The sequence below is a fragment of the Balaenoptera musculus genome, chromosome 8, assembly GCF_009873245.2.
Source record: "Balaenoptera musculus isolate JJ_BM4_2016_0621 chromosome 8, mBalMus1.pri.v3, whole genome shotgun sequence".
In the NCBI taxonomy this organism is placed as follows: Eukaryota; Metazoa; Chordata; class Mammalia; order Artiodactyla; family Balaenopteridae; genus Balaenoptera; species Balaenoptera musculus.
This window is the reverse complement of record NC_045792.1, coordinates 95,459,753-95,473,463: the sequence shown is the minus strand read 5'-3', so window position 1 is coordinate 95,473,463 and position 13,711 is coordinate 95,459,753. Positions and strand designations below refer to the sequence as shown.

Genomic DNA, 13,711 nt, shown 5'->3' with positions numbered 1-13,711 from the left:
GAGGAGGAAGGAACACGGAATTCCGTCGGGGAGGGACCAGAGCCGTAAGGGGGAGAGAAGGGCTTCCTCCACCTCGGGTACCGCACCCGAGGGCTGACCACAAGGCCCAGGCTACTTCTCTTTGCTGGGCACAGGGGGATGGCAGCAGCCTTTCTTTTAGCAGTTGCCTTCCTCTCCTCTCCAGAGGACCCAGAGAGTGACAGCTGAGGCTCCTTTCCGGGCTGGGTGCCACTGCCCACTCCACGTTCTCCAAGGCTTTCCTTATGAAACCTGGCAACAGGGTTTGGTGACATGAAGTCACAAGGTGAAGATGTGGGCAAGGAGGGGAGAGGAGTGGCTGCCTCAGATGCCGGGGCGGGGGGGGGGGGGGGGGGGCAGGGCAGGACCCCAGCTCTGAGCTCCTTGCTGAAACATCCCCAGTCTCTCTCTCCTTCTATCCTGAGTCCCTGTCTCAGGGTCTGGCTCCTGGTAGGCCCTGGAGAAATGTTTGTGGAATTAATGACTGACTCATGCCTTTAGAGCCTCCCCTCCAAACCATCCTCCCACTGCCACCAGAGTTCATCCTTAAGTGTCCATGTATCCTTCAATGGCTCTCTACTGTCAGGGAACAGAATGCAAAGACCTGGGCCTGGCAGTCAACAGGCTTCTCGGCCTCCTCTCCCATCTCGCTTTCATACTTTTTACATTTTACTTGACAAATACATAACTCACTCTGTGCCAGACACCGTCCTAAGTGTTTTACAAATACTAACTCGTTTCATTTCATAAAAAGTAATAGTAGTATTATCCCCATTTTACACATCAGAAAACCGAGGCACAAAGAGATTAAACAACTTGCTTGTGATCACGCAGCTAGTAAGTGGCAGAGCTGGGATTCCAACCTAGGAGTCTGCTCCGGGTCTATGCTCTCAACCCCTCACTCTACCTCTAGATGCTCCTGTCAAGCAATGCACAGGGGCCTCTTCCTGCCTGTGTGCGTGGCACCTGACAGTCTCTCTGCCTGGAACACCATCTCTTCTTCTGCTCAGTGAACGCTCCTTCATCTTTTTCCTCTCATCTTTTCAGAGCTCGCTCAGATATCGGCTCTGCTGGAAAGTTCTCCCCAGCCTCCTCTCCCGGGCGTTAGCTGCTCCCACACTCAGGCCCTCTCTTGGTTGTTCTGGGCCATCAGCGCTGGTTTGCAGCTTGGTATCCCCTACCAGACCGTGCGCCCCTGGGACCATGTGTTACTCGTAATTGCATCCCCAGGGTCTAGAAGTGCTGGATGTGGTTTGAAGAGTGAATGGAGGGAAAAGTGAATGGCCCAGGCTCAGCCTCAAGGATCACGCTGAGAGCAAAGGGCTTTGGGCCAGCGCAGTGACCCAGTGGCTGGCCAGTTCTGGAGGCCTTCCTGCCAGCCTTGGGTGGACAAATTGCTGGTGTGGGCTGAGCTCCTGTGTCTCAGAGGCACATAGTGAAATCGATCCCTGATGGGAATGCCGATATGTCTCCCTCTGAGTCTCCCAACACCTTGTTGGGAGCGTTACGAAGCCCCTGCTGGCCCCCACGTCCCTCTTCTCTTGTGACTGGTCCCTCTTGTTGCCTTCTCCTGTGTCTGCAGCAGGCTCCCATTCCCCATCTGCCGGGAGCAGCATTCCCCCTTATCCCTCATTCAAAATTTAACTCCCCCTCTGACTCTTCTGACCAAGTTGCTCCCTCCTCCATCTACTAGATCTTCTTAGAATCAGCTGTCAGCCCCCAGGGCCCCACTCGGCCTCCCAAGCTTCATGCACTCCACACAGGGTTTTTTTTTTTCCTGCCTCGAAGACAGAAAATGTGCCTCCAATCTCCCTGAGAGGTCACAGGGGTCAAAGGTGCTTTCCGAGGATTTGGACTCAAAGGTCCTCTGACCGGCTATGCAACCTCAAGCTGAGTCTCTTACCCTGGCTGGGCCTCAATTTCCTCATCGGATTAATGGGGATAATACCACCTTGTCTTCCTCATGGGATATTGCAGCCTTGAAAGAGAAAGCGTTCATGGTAACCCATTCCTCGGTTTACTAAAACTTTAAAGACAGAAAAATAACTCCAGAGGCCTAAAAATTAGGACAACCACTTTGGTGCACAATTTGCCTACAACTATCTAAGCTGAAGATACACTGCTCTGTAACCACGCACTGGTGGACAGAACACACGAGGAGCCGTGTCCCAGCACAGTCTCTGAAGGATTACTTGCAACGGCAAAAAAACTACCAACAACCTAAATGTCCGTCAACAGTTACAAAAAGGAATGGTATATGGCAGTTAAAATGGCTCCACACTAGTGCTCATGTTTCAAGACAATTAAATCTCTAAAACAACATGGAGGGGAAAACCTAAATTCAGAATACGTACAATACACCATTTAACTCAAGGGCAAAGCCATACAAAACAGTACTGTGGGGCTTCCCTGGTGGTGCAGTGGTTGAGAATCTGCCTGCCAATGCAGGGGACACGGGTTCGAGCCCTGGTCTGGGAAGATCCCACATGCCGCGGAGCAACTAGGCCTGTGAGCCACAGTTACTGAGCCTGCGCGTCTGGAGCTTGTGCTCCGCAACGAGAGAGGCCGCGATAGTGAGAGGCCCGCGCACCGCGATGAAGAGTGGCCCCCGCTCACCGCAACTAGAGAAAGCTCTCGCACAGAAACGAAGACCCAACACAGCCATAAATAAATAAATAAAATAAATTTAAAATCTCTTTAAAAAAAAAAAAAACAGTACTGTGTGTTGCTATGGATGCATACGTACATAGGAAAAAAAAAATCTTAAAACAGGCACGAGAATATAAACACCCAAATCAGGATCGTCGTTTCTTCTGGGGAGGGAGACAAGAGGCCTCCATCTCTGTCTAAGGCAAATATGGCATAATGGTAAGATCTGACCAAGCTAAGTGGTAGGTGTTAACGTTATTCTGTATACTTTCCTCATGGCAAATACTTAATGCTTTTCAAAAGATTTTTAAGTATTAAAAAAAAAAAAAAGGCCCCCCAGAGGGAGAACAGCTTCTGGGGGTTGCCCTGGGTCTTCCATGGGTGGATTTCAGCAGTGGCATGGAGCCCCAGGTATTCCTTACACTGTCTCCTGGTAGGAACCCCATATCTGTGGAGCCGGAAGGAAGGTCTCACCCGAAAGGATGCCTTTCAGAGGAGGGCAAGTGGCTGACAGGTTGCGTCAGTGGGGTGTCTGCGTGGGCTAGGGCCCCCTTTCACAACCACCCCCGCCCCAGTAAAATGTCAGCAAGCTGGGGAAGGGGGGCGGAGAGACAGGCAAGCTGCTAACCCGCGCGATGCTGCGGCGTGGGCGGTGCAGGCCCAGGCTCCTAGACAGCTATTTTGGTTCAGCCCTGGCAGGGGAGAGGCCTCTATGTGGGAGCTCTGAACTGGCGCTAGGCCAGGTGCAAGCGGCGGGGAGGTCTCTACAGTGGAGGGAGAGAGCTCGGGGGCCCTCCCTCTCTCTTCAGACCTCTCACCGTGAGGCCTGGTGCGCTGTGCTCTCCTCCTTAACACCTCTCCCCAGGCCACAGGCCACCCACTGACTCCAGGGTGATATCTGGAGCTCCTATGAACACATGCCTTGAGTCGTCTGCTCCCTGCACTTTGAAAGCAAGATGAAAGGTCCCAGGCTTGCTCCTCCACTCCAGATCCAGCCAGGGAGCCACATGACATCCTCCTTACAACCCGAGTCTCCCTACCCAAGGGTCTTCCCCCCACCACCCCGCCACCGCTCAGCCTTGCTCCCCCTGAGGCTAGGATCCTGGTGGCAGTTCTCCCTTGGGGTTGGGGCACAGATCATTTCAAGGGCCTCACTCTACTCCCACACAAGACAAAGATCTCTCAATTTCAAGGGGTTCAAGCACTTAAACCCCTTCTTAGGCTCTACCAGTTTGGTGATGGGAAAATAAAAGAATAGAAGAAAGGAGTGCTAGTAAGTAGGGCAGCCTGGTGTTATGAAAAGATACTTGGGTTTGGGCTCCAGCGTAAGCTGCATGATCCTGGGCCAGGCCCCTGACCTCGCTGAGCCTTGGTGTCTCATCTGTAAAATGGGAATAAAATCAACTACAAGGTTGTTCAGAGGATTACATGAAATTGATGGATTTACAAGCTTCTGGCAACCGTTAATGGCCAGAGGAAGATGAGCTGGCACGTCCCCTGCGTCCGGATGAGTGTCAGAGGGCTGGCAGGTGGGAGTGCTCATCTCCTCAGCCTCTCCTGCCTCTACCTGGGCCACAGAGCCCTTGGTCTCATCAAACCTGCTCTGCACCACCTAACCATGCCTCTGGTGTCTCAGCTGAGGAAGGGGGCAGACGAGGAAAGACGGCAGAATGATAGCTCCTCAAGGGCCTCTGGTCACGGCTCTGGCCTGCCCTCTTCCACCTGAAACTGCCTTCCAAGACTCCCACCTGTGACTGGAGTGCCAGGCAGGCCCGGTGCTGAGAACCGTGGGGTGGGAAGCCACACGGCAGCCCTATGTGAGGACGATATCCTAAGGGCATCAGGGGCTCCCACGTATGAAGCACAGAGGAAGCAGTCCAGGGGGGCAAGAAATGAGCGCCTGGCATCACCCAGAGGTGCACCCTGCTAGTCTTGCCCAGGAGTGAGGGGAGACGGTGAGCCTGGATGCAGGTGCAGGGCTTGCCCCCTCCTGCCCATGCTGCCCCGTCCCCCCATGCCGACCCAGAGAATTACTCAGGGGGCGGCAGGGGGGAGGGGAGGCGGAGGGCAGGTCGGAAGGTGCCGGATGAGGATTTCTCAGAAAGCAGGGAAGCCTTTGGGGTCCTGTGATGTGGTACAAACTGACACGCTCCTGGAATTAGGGGACTGGCACTGAAGTCCCAGATAACCCTTAGTTAGCTGTGAGACCTCAGCCCAGTCAAGGTCAACGCACTGGACCTCAATTTTCAGAGAGGGGGAGGGGTCGGGCCAGGTGATGTGGCAGCTCACGCCCAGCCCACCTTCTGCCGCAGCCAGAGTATCAGGTAGCTCAGCAGCGGGGGTCTGTGTGGGTCCACCCACAGCAGGCCTGTGGTACAAGTGGACGGATGGCAGCAAAGGGGCTCTCCCCCGTCACAGCCCCACCGTGGCAGCTGTCGCCCCCTTGTGTCGCTCTAGCGACACTGCAGGGCAAGTTTCCAGTCAGCTCCTGGACCTGGAAGCTCTCTCGCCTTTGTTGGGGGACAGGGACCCAACCTCTGCTTCTCCTAGGGACCAGCACAGGCCAAGCCTCGGGGCCAGCATGCCCACTTGGCTCCCCCTCTGCTCGGGGGGCGACTGGTGAATTCTGGAGAGGGCTCTAGGAAGCGGCAGAGGCAGGCCTGTTTCTCCCTCTCCCAGGGTCACTCAGCCCTTCCTCCGTCCTTGCCTGGGAGGACACCCACTCTCGTGCTCTCTTTTGCCAACTGAGAGTCCCGGGCGGCTCCGCATCCTGAGACTTGACATTTTCGGAGGACGGCACGGAGAAAATATGACGAGCTGCCCGCCCCCTCCCCTGGCCTGTAAGCCAGAGCCGCTGGCGGGTGTGTGGCAGCAGAGGGAAGACCGCGGGCTCCCACCCCACGTCCCGGCCTGGCTGGCTCCACACTGGCACACGATGTCGCGTGGGGAACAGGCAGAGCGAGGTGAGCCGATGCACGGCTCAGTCACCGAGGCCCCTTTTTCTTCCCAAACCTGCGGGAACCCAGGGACTCTGGCCTACACCTGCCTCCCTTGGCCACCTGGGCAGCTCCCAGAATTAGCCTGAGCAAGACAAACCACTCAGAGAGGCACCTTTTGCTCCCAGACATCCCAGCACCGCAGCCCAGGTTCTTGCCTCTGAACGTGAGGCAGTCCTCAACACGCCCCTTCCCGATCACTGCAAAATCAACCCAAACTGGCGCTGCTTCTGCTCAGGCTGCCCGGCGGGCACGCTCCGCCATCCTGGACTTCAGGACCACGCTCACCTGGCCCTGCGTGGCATCACCTCTAAATGGGACCTACTGTCTCAAACCTGTCCCACAGGTGCGTTTTCTGCCCTCTAGGAATGAATGACTTTAAGCACTAATGAATGGCAGAGGTGGCAGAGCCAACGCTCAGGCTCCCAGGGGCTCTGCAGGCTGAGGTGCCTTCCGTCTAGATGTGTGAAGTGCCAGGTAATTTCTGATGCCCCCTGGGGTGCAAAAGCAGTTAACCCACAAGCTGCGTGACCTGCCCGGCTCAGGCTGCTCGGACAGGGCCAGAGGATGAGGGGGTCCTCTCCAGGTGGGCCCTGGAAGAGGAAGAGGAGGAGGCAGAGTCAACTTCCCTCTCACTTCTGACTGACCACCCCTCAAGGCCAATAGAATCTGAACGGTAAGGACAGAGGAAAACCCAGATGCCCTGGGGAGGGCAGAACCTATACCTCCTCATGTGGGAGTGGCTGATGCTTCCCAGCAAGGACAGGCGAGGTGGAATGGAGCTGGGGAGGAGCACGGCTCAGCCGTGTGCCTTCCTGGGCGAAATGAAAAAGGGGAGATGGCAAACTGCTCCCCAGAGTCCAGAGGGTGAACCAGATGTGGGAGGCTGCAGTGGGCTTTAAGAAAAAGCCTCTTTAAGGAAGATGCCAAAGAGGCTGCCATTCACAGACCGTTCTACCAGACCAGGGATGGCAAACATGTGGCCCATGTACCATCACTACACCTCCCAAGCCCACAGCAGAGAGTGCTAGTTGATTCTAGAACTCTACCATTGAGCCAAGATCCGAATGCAGGAGTCTCAATACAGCTTCCGCAGCCACCACCAACCTATTTGTTATCTTCCCTTCCATCCACTGTCTGTTCGCCTTGCAGGTCCCTCAGCCCCAAGGCCTGAAGTGTGTATGGCGTGGGGGGTGGGGGGGTGGGGAGAAGGGGAGGGGAGCAGGAAGGGGGTAATTCAGAGGGTGGATGCCCAATGAGCAGCAAGAGCCCGGCTGAGAATGAGCTTGGAGCCTGGGGAAAGACGGAGGGCTAGGTTCAGCTGGGGCACTGGGGAGTTTTGAGATTGGCAACCCGCAAAGGTGGCAGGACCAAGTAAACAGCGTTAAAGGGACGGTGCCAAGGCGGTGCACTATTCCAAATATCTCTCCCCCCAGCCTCCAGTCAAAGCAAGGGGAGGCAGGTCAGCCCCGTGGACATCTGATTCTCCAAACGCCCAGGCTTGTCAGGGGGAAGTCTTTACCCCACTGCCCTCTCCCTGACTCTACTGGGTTTTCCAAATGCATTCATTTCTGTGTGCCCCAATGCCCCAACACAATGCAACTGTGCAGGGGAGACTCCTTACACACTTCCGGAGGTGCTGTTTGATTTTCTTCTCATTAAGGCATCCTGTCAGATCACCTACCATCCCCAGAGTGAATGTAATACTGTGGTTCTCAAACTTGGTAGCACCTTAGAAACACTTGGGAAGCTTTATAAAATGCCCAGCCCCGGGACGTCCCTGGTGGTGCAGTGGTTAAGAATCTGCCTGCCAGTGCAGGGGACATGGGTTCGAGCCATGGTCTGGGAAGATCCCACATGCCGTGGAGCAACTAAGCCAGTGCACCACAACTACTGAGCCTGTGCTCTAGAGCCTGCAAGCCACAACTACTGAGCCTGAGAGCCAAAGCTACTGAGGCCTGTGCGCCTAGAGCCCATGCTCCGCCACAAGAAAAGCCACCGCAATGAGAAGCCTGCGCACCGCAACGAAGAGTAGCCCCCACTCGGCGTAACTAGAGAAAGCCCGTGCGCAGCAACGAAGACCCAACGCAGCCAAAAATAAAATAATTTTTTTTAAAAAAAGGGGCTTTCCTGGTGGCGCAGCAGTTAAGAATCTGCCTGCCAATGCAGGGGACATGGGTTCGAGCCCTGGTCAGGGAAGATCCCACATGCTGCGGAGCAACTAAGCCCGTGCGCCACAACTACCGAGTCTGAACTCTAGAGCCCGCGAGCCACAACTACTGAGCCCACGTGCCACAACTACTGAAGCCCGCGTGCCTAGAGCCTGTGCTCCGCAACAAGAGAAGCCACCGCAATGAGAAGCCCGCGCACTGCAAAGAAGAGTAGCTCCAGCTCGCCGCAACTAGAGAAAGCCTGCGTGCAGCAACGAAGACCCAACGCAGCCAAAAATAAATTAAAAAAAAAAAAGATGCCCAGCCCCATCTCCAGACCTGATGAGTCAGACATGCCAAGGGTAAGATCTAGGAATCTGTGGTTCCTAAAGCACCCGAGGTCACTGTGATGTTCTGTTTGGGAACCTGGTATAGAGAAAAGGATGTGGGTTTTGGAATCAGACTAGAGTTCAAACTCTATCTCTGCCTCTTACTTGCTACGTGACTCTGGGCAAACTACTCATCTCTTTGAGCCTGTGTTCTTCTCGTCTATAAAAATGGAGAAATAACATCTGTCCTGATTATTTTAGAGAATTATGTAAAGGTACTTGCTGTTCTCTTACTTCTTATCCTTCCTCCTGAATGTGTCTGAGGTTCACTGTTACATGCACAAACCTGTGCCCTTCACAAGGGGCAACAGCCAGAGGTCAGAAGAGCTCAACACTTGGTACCCTGTGGGCAGGGACAGGAAGCCTCTGGCGGAGCCCCTCCCTCCCCCTCACAAGCCTGTGAACACTGGAGGCTACATCCTGCAGAGCTGGGTGTAAACTGCTCCGGCATGCAGGGCTGTGGGTGACAAAACAGAGGTACGAGAAGCTTTGTTCCCTGCCCCGTTTTATGTGGCATTGAAGCCTGCCTGGTTTCACAAGGGCCTACAGAGCTCCATCTGCCAGTGTGAGGATCCAGATCTTTGTGCACGGCAACACAGTGCAGGCACAAAGAGCAGGGCCCTGCTTAGGGTAGGGCAGGCAGAGGGCACAGGTCAGCATTACAGGGATGCCAACTTGTACAGAAAAAAACTACCCATGTTATTGGTGGGTAAGGTCAACCCTGGGAAGGGACAGGGCAAAGCTCGGGGGGCCAATTGCCATGAAGCCTGGACAACTGAAGAAAAGTGAGAGGGAGGCCCTGGGCAGACTCCAAGTGGTCAGAGTCCAGTCTGAGTTGGCTCTGGGGTCCTGAGCTGATTGGCTGCAAGCTCCGTGGCCACTGCAGAAGGACAGGGTAAGTCAGGGAGAAGCCCAGGGAGCCAGGTGGAGTCCTCATGAGGCTCCATCTCCCCTCAACTTCCACCAGAGCTGCACTGGCAGGAAGCAGCTCCCAGCCGACACCAGCACACATGCCACGGGTTGCCTGCACTCAATCTTTCCACACCCTCCCCACAGTTCCTCACCAGAGTCCTGGTCAAAGCCCTGTCACAGGCACAAGACAGTGACATTTGGTGTGCTGGGGGAGAGGCCAAGATAGAGCTTGAAGAGTCAGCACCCCATCCCTTTCCCAGCAGGGCTAGACGGGGGTAGGGGGAGATATGCCTACTGCCTAGCAGAGCAGAGGTTGAGGTCTCCCTGCTAATTAAGAGCAGTGTAAAACAGGTGGCCAGGAACCCCCAAGCCCAAGGAGAAGCTGAAAATGCTGAGCGATTAAGTCTGTGACCAGTGCTCCGGGACAGGCATGGGTCATCACAGTAGTATCAACGAGGCCATGTTCTGCGGAGGTCACGCAGTGGCGGTAGGCAACGCGGCCACACCGAGGACCAGAGTGGCGACGTGACCGCCCACCTCCCTGGGGCCAGGAGGCTCAGAGGGGGCCCTGTTCCATCAGTGCCAAGAAGGGGATCGTGACCAGTCATGGGGGCCCTACCTGCTGGTGCCAGGGGGTTAGGTGATTCTGTCTCCCTGCTGGAGAGTTGGAAACCGCCCCTGCCTCGGTACCACAGAGGAGGCGCGCTAAGCTGCCGGTGCCAGGGAATGACCCCCACTCGGTGCCAGTGCCCGGATGCTGGGGGATGACCCCCACGCAGAGCCAACGCCAAGACAGCCCGGATCGCCGGTGCCCGGGGACACCCCGCTCGGTGTCAGTACCAGGTGGCCGAGGGATGCCTCCCGCCGCCGCCGCCGCGCTCACCTGTGCCCGAAGAGACGCAGCCCTGGGAAACGCCGCTTGCTGAGACGCCGGGGCGCCTTGTCCGGCTCGGGACCGGCGTCGCGCTCGCAGCCGCTGGACGAGGCGGAGGCCGACTCGGAGTCGCTGCTCCGGGCCTCGGGGCTGCCGTCCCGCGGCTCCATCCGGCCCTAGCCCCGGCCGGCGGCGGGCCCGCGGAAGACGCCCATGCCGGGCCGGCGGCCGGGGCTTAGCACGCCGGCTCCTCGCCGCCCGCCGCGGCCATGGCGCGCGCTCGCTCCGCCCGCCCCGCGCCGCGCGCCCCCGCACTCCACGCCCAGGTGCTGGGGAAGCAGCCGCCGCCGCCGCTCCAGGAAGTGCCGCCAGCTGCGGCCGCAGGACCCCGCATAGCTGGCCGGGCCTCTGCCTGCCCGCCGCCGAGCACGCCCCCTCGGCTACGCGGTGGCATCGGCCCGCCGCGCCCTCTGCCGGCCGCCGGCCGAGCCGCAACCCGCCTGGGCCGCCAGAGGGGGCGGGGGTCGAGAGGGGCGGGGCAACTGAGCCCCGCCCACAACCCCAGCTGGTCCGCCTCCCGGATGGGAATAGAATCTCCAGCCCGACACAGCCGCCCCGCGCGCACGCAGGCACACGCAACCTTTTTTTTCTTCCTGTTAGCTCCGTCTCCCCGCACCAAACAACCTACATACTCACAAGTGAACACTCGCGAGGGTGGCTATCACCACCTCCCCTCCCACATCTATAAGGAATAGACACCTCTCTCGCACACCCTGTGCCCGTCACAGCCACTCATACAATCTCCACCCCTACCCGCTTCGCTCTCCCAAATCACGCCCTCGGGAACAAAAGTCACACAATTGCTCCCCATACGCACAGAACAGACACGCCTCTCACACACAATTATGCTCACTCATTACACAAACTAACACTTCCCACACCAGCCTCTCACACTCAGAAATGTATACCAGGACCAAAGTCACTTAGTGACCCTCACACACACCAACAACACGTTTCTCATTCAAATTCATCTTTCTAAATCCAAAGCTGTTTCTAATCCTTTCACACTCCTAACACATAGCACTTTCCCAACACAATATCCAACAGAACCTGTAAATCTCTTACACTACAGGAATCACCTGCCCACCTCTTACACACTCATAAATACATACACAGAAGCAAGGACCACACTCTCATTCCCCAACATCCATGCCCTCAGTGAACATATACGTCTTTCTCCTATACCCAAATATAACCCAGGACAACGGCTACATGTTGCCACATCCCTCTTAGATATACCTCACCCACCCAGAAATATACCTCGCAGCCACACACAAACACACCCCCATGGGCAGCAAAGGTTGTCCCCCTCAAGAGAGGAGGACAGCAAGTGGAATCAGAGCAGTCACCTGTGGTGGCACAGACAGTACACATGCTTGGGAATCAGCAGCTTGGGGGCAGCCTCTGATAGCCCCTGCAGGGCTGACAAAAGGAGGCCAGGAAGCTGGAGAGTATGGTCTTCTCCCTCCAAACCCTGCCACCCTGATGCCCATATCAGCTGCCTGCTGTTCCTGTTAGCACTCCTCTCTGCAAAGCCATATCCTGTGTCACTTCACTTTCACCCTCTCTGGGGTCTGGCAGCCCCTTTTCCAGCCTCAGCCTGCCACACATAGCCAGTGCTGGGAGCTGTGACATGTGGGCAAGCCTGCCGTTTTAAAAAATCGCCAGCATCCAGAAGCTCAGAACCTTCTCCCAGCTTCCTTCAAGTTTCCTCTGGGCCTAGAGACCAGGGGAATGGGGCACCAGCCCTCCCACCAGCTGCAGGTGCCAGGGTGGTAGTGAAATCTGCAAGTGGGCCGGACACGGTCTTCCTGGGGTGCGTGGGTCCCTCTGGGAAAGTTTCCCAATGCTTCTGACACCAAGCTCTGAGGGAGGAGACCAGAGGCTACTGAAGACCCCGCTGAGTCTGCACAAGGCACCCAATGCCACACTCCTGTGGGGACTTCTCTGCCCAGACCCCCCCGCGGTTAGTTCCCTCGACTCTTAGCCTTCTGCAAGCTCAGGCCCCACCACACTGCCCCCAGCAATTCAAACATCAGGGCTCCTCTCATCCTGCCAAGAACCCCTTTGCCCTTTTCTGTGCCTCTGCAGAGCCACTGGACACAGGGAGGGGCGTAGCCCCACTTCTGTCACCCCCCAACCCCAGATAAAAGACTCATGGAGGGACTGAGGGCCAGAGGTCCCCGTGCCCATTCTCTGGCCACCCAAGTACCTACTGTGACTGGGGGGCCTCAGCTGGGATCTGTGGCACGTCCCAGGAGCGGTAGCGCCACATCTGCCTCAGTGCCCCGGGCCGCTCTCCTTCTTCTGTCTCCAGAACCTCCGCGGGGCCCAGAGCTGCAGCCTCATCGCAGCCTCCCCCGGTACTGTGGCCGGCCCCCAGTGTGCTCATCCTGCCCGGCGACTCTCTTCCTCTTTCGGCACTTCCTGACCAGGGGGCCCTGCGAGAGGCCGGCCGGCTGCCCCGTCGAGGACCATAGGCCTCATAGGCGCCTTCCGCTGGCCAGGGCAGGAGGCTGGATAGGAAGAGGAGCTGCCCCGGAAGGCAAGAGGCAGGTGAGGACAAGCCCAGCCTGGCAGCCAGGAGACAGCACCAAGTCAGAGGCTGCCAGGCAGCCAGCAGGCCTGCCCAGGCTGGAATCTGAACCTGGGCCCTAGTCTGGCCTTCCTCTCCACCTAACTGCTCCGATCTTCACCTCTTGGTCCTGCTGAGGTCTCCTGCTTCCTCACAACCTCTGGGTGCACTGGGACCGTGCCCAGCCCACACACAGCTCTCTCTCCTCTCAGCTCTGTGAGCACCACACCGTCTAACACACGGACAGTGGCGGAGTGGAGAGAGTAACCAGAATGGAGCTAGAAGATGTGGGCGCACGTCCTGTTTCTGCCACTTACCAGCTGTGCACCCTGGATCAGGTCAGAGAGGTTTACCTCTCCAGGTCACCTGAAATCCTTTTTGGAATAAGGTAGGCTATAAACAGATAAACTGGTGAATATGTGTGTCAAGGAGCCTTTCTGAGCCTCAGTTTTCTCATCTGTAACATGGAAGGGGGCAATAGTAATAACTGAGCTTGTGGAGTTTTAGGAGGATTAAATGAGAAGCGAAAGGGTTTACAAATGAATTCATTCAATAAATATTTATTGAGTGCCTTCTATCTGTGCATCAGGCACTGTATCAGACTAGATAGCAGTGTGCAAGGAACCAGCGCTCTAACATTATGTTGCTTAGATTCTATTCTAAACAAATAATATATGAAATAATGTCTGGTAATGAGATGAGATGAGCTATAGAGAAAAATAAAGCCAAGGCGAAGGGGGAAGAGGATGATGACGGCGATGTTACTTAGGTTAGGGAGACTGGGGAAGGCCTCCTGAGGTGACATGTGAGAACAGCCCCGAATGAATTGAGAGAGCAAATTATGTGACAATCTGGGAGAACAGCAGTCCAGGTGGAAGGAACAGTAAGAGCAAAGGCCCTTTGAGTAGGAATGTACTTGATGTGTCTAAAGAATAGCAAAAAGGCCACACCGGGTGGACTTTGAGGCCATCGTGAGGATTTGGTAAATAAATAGTAAGGCATACACTCGCTCTTTATTATTAGGGTTGGCTCTGGGATGGAAATCATACCTTCCTTAAGCACTCTTTAATCATGCTGCTCTATAATTA

General features: G+C 56.2%; 1 protein-coding gene across 18 annotated transcripts in view; it reads right to left on the bottom strand.

Annotated features, from left to right (window-relative positions):
* Nucleotides 1-13,711, bottom strand: part of DGKZ (diacylglycerol kinase zeta) — a 42,449-nt gene that overhangs the window by 20,463 nt on the left and 8,275 nt on the right. For 12 of the 18 annotated variants that reach the window (XM_036859440.1, XM_036859441.1, XM_036859459.1 and 9 more), the window contains exon 1: nucleotides 12,265-12,455. The exons of 2 other annotated variants lie outside the window; for them this stretch is intronic. In XM_036859440.1, coding sequence (XP_036715335.1) covers nucleotides 12,265-12,440 — 176 coding nt within the window. In that variant the 5' untranslated portion in view covers nucleotides 12,441-12,455. Of the gene's footprint in view, nucleotides 1-9,997; nucleotides 10,314-12,264; nucleotides 12,456-13,711 lie in introns of those variants that run through there. 4 more of the 18 variants (XM_036859454.1, XM_036859456.1, XM_036859450.1 and 1 more) reach the window with 3 other exon arrangements.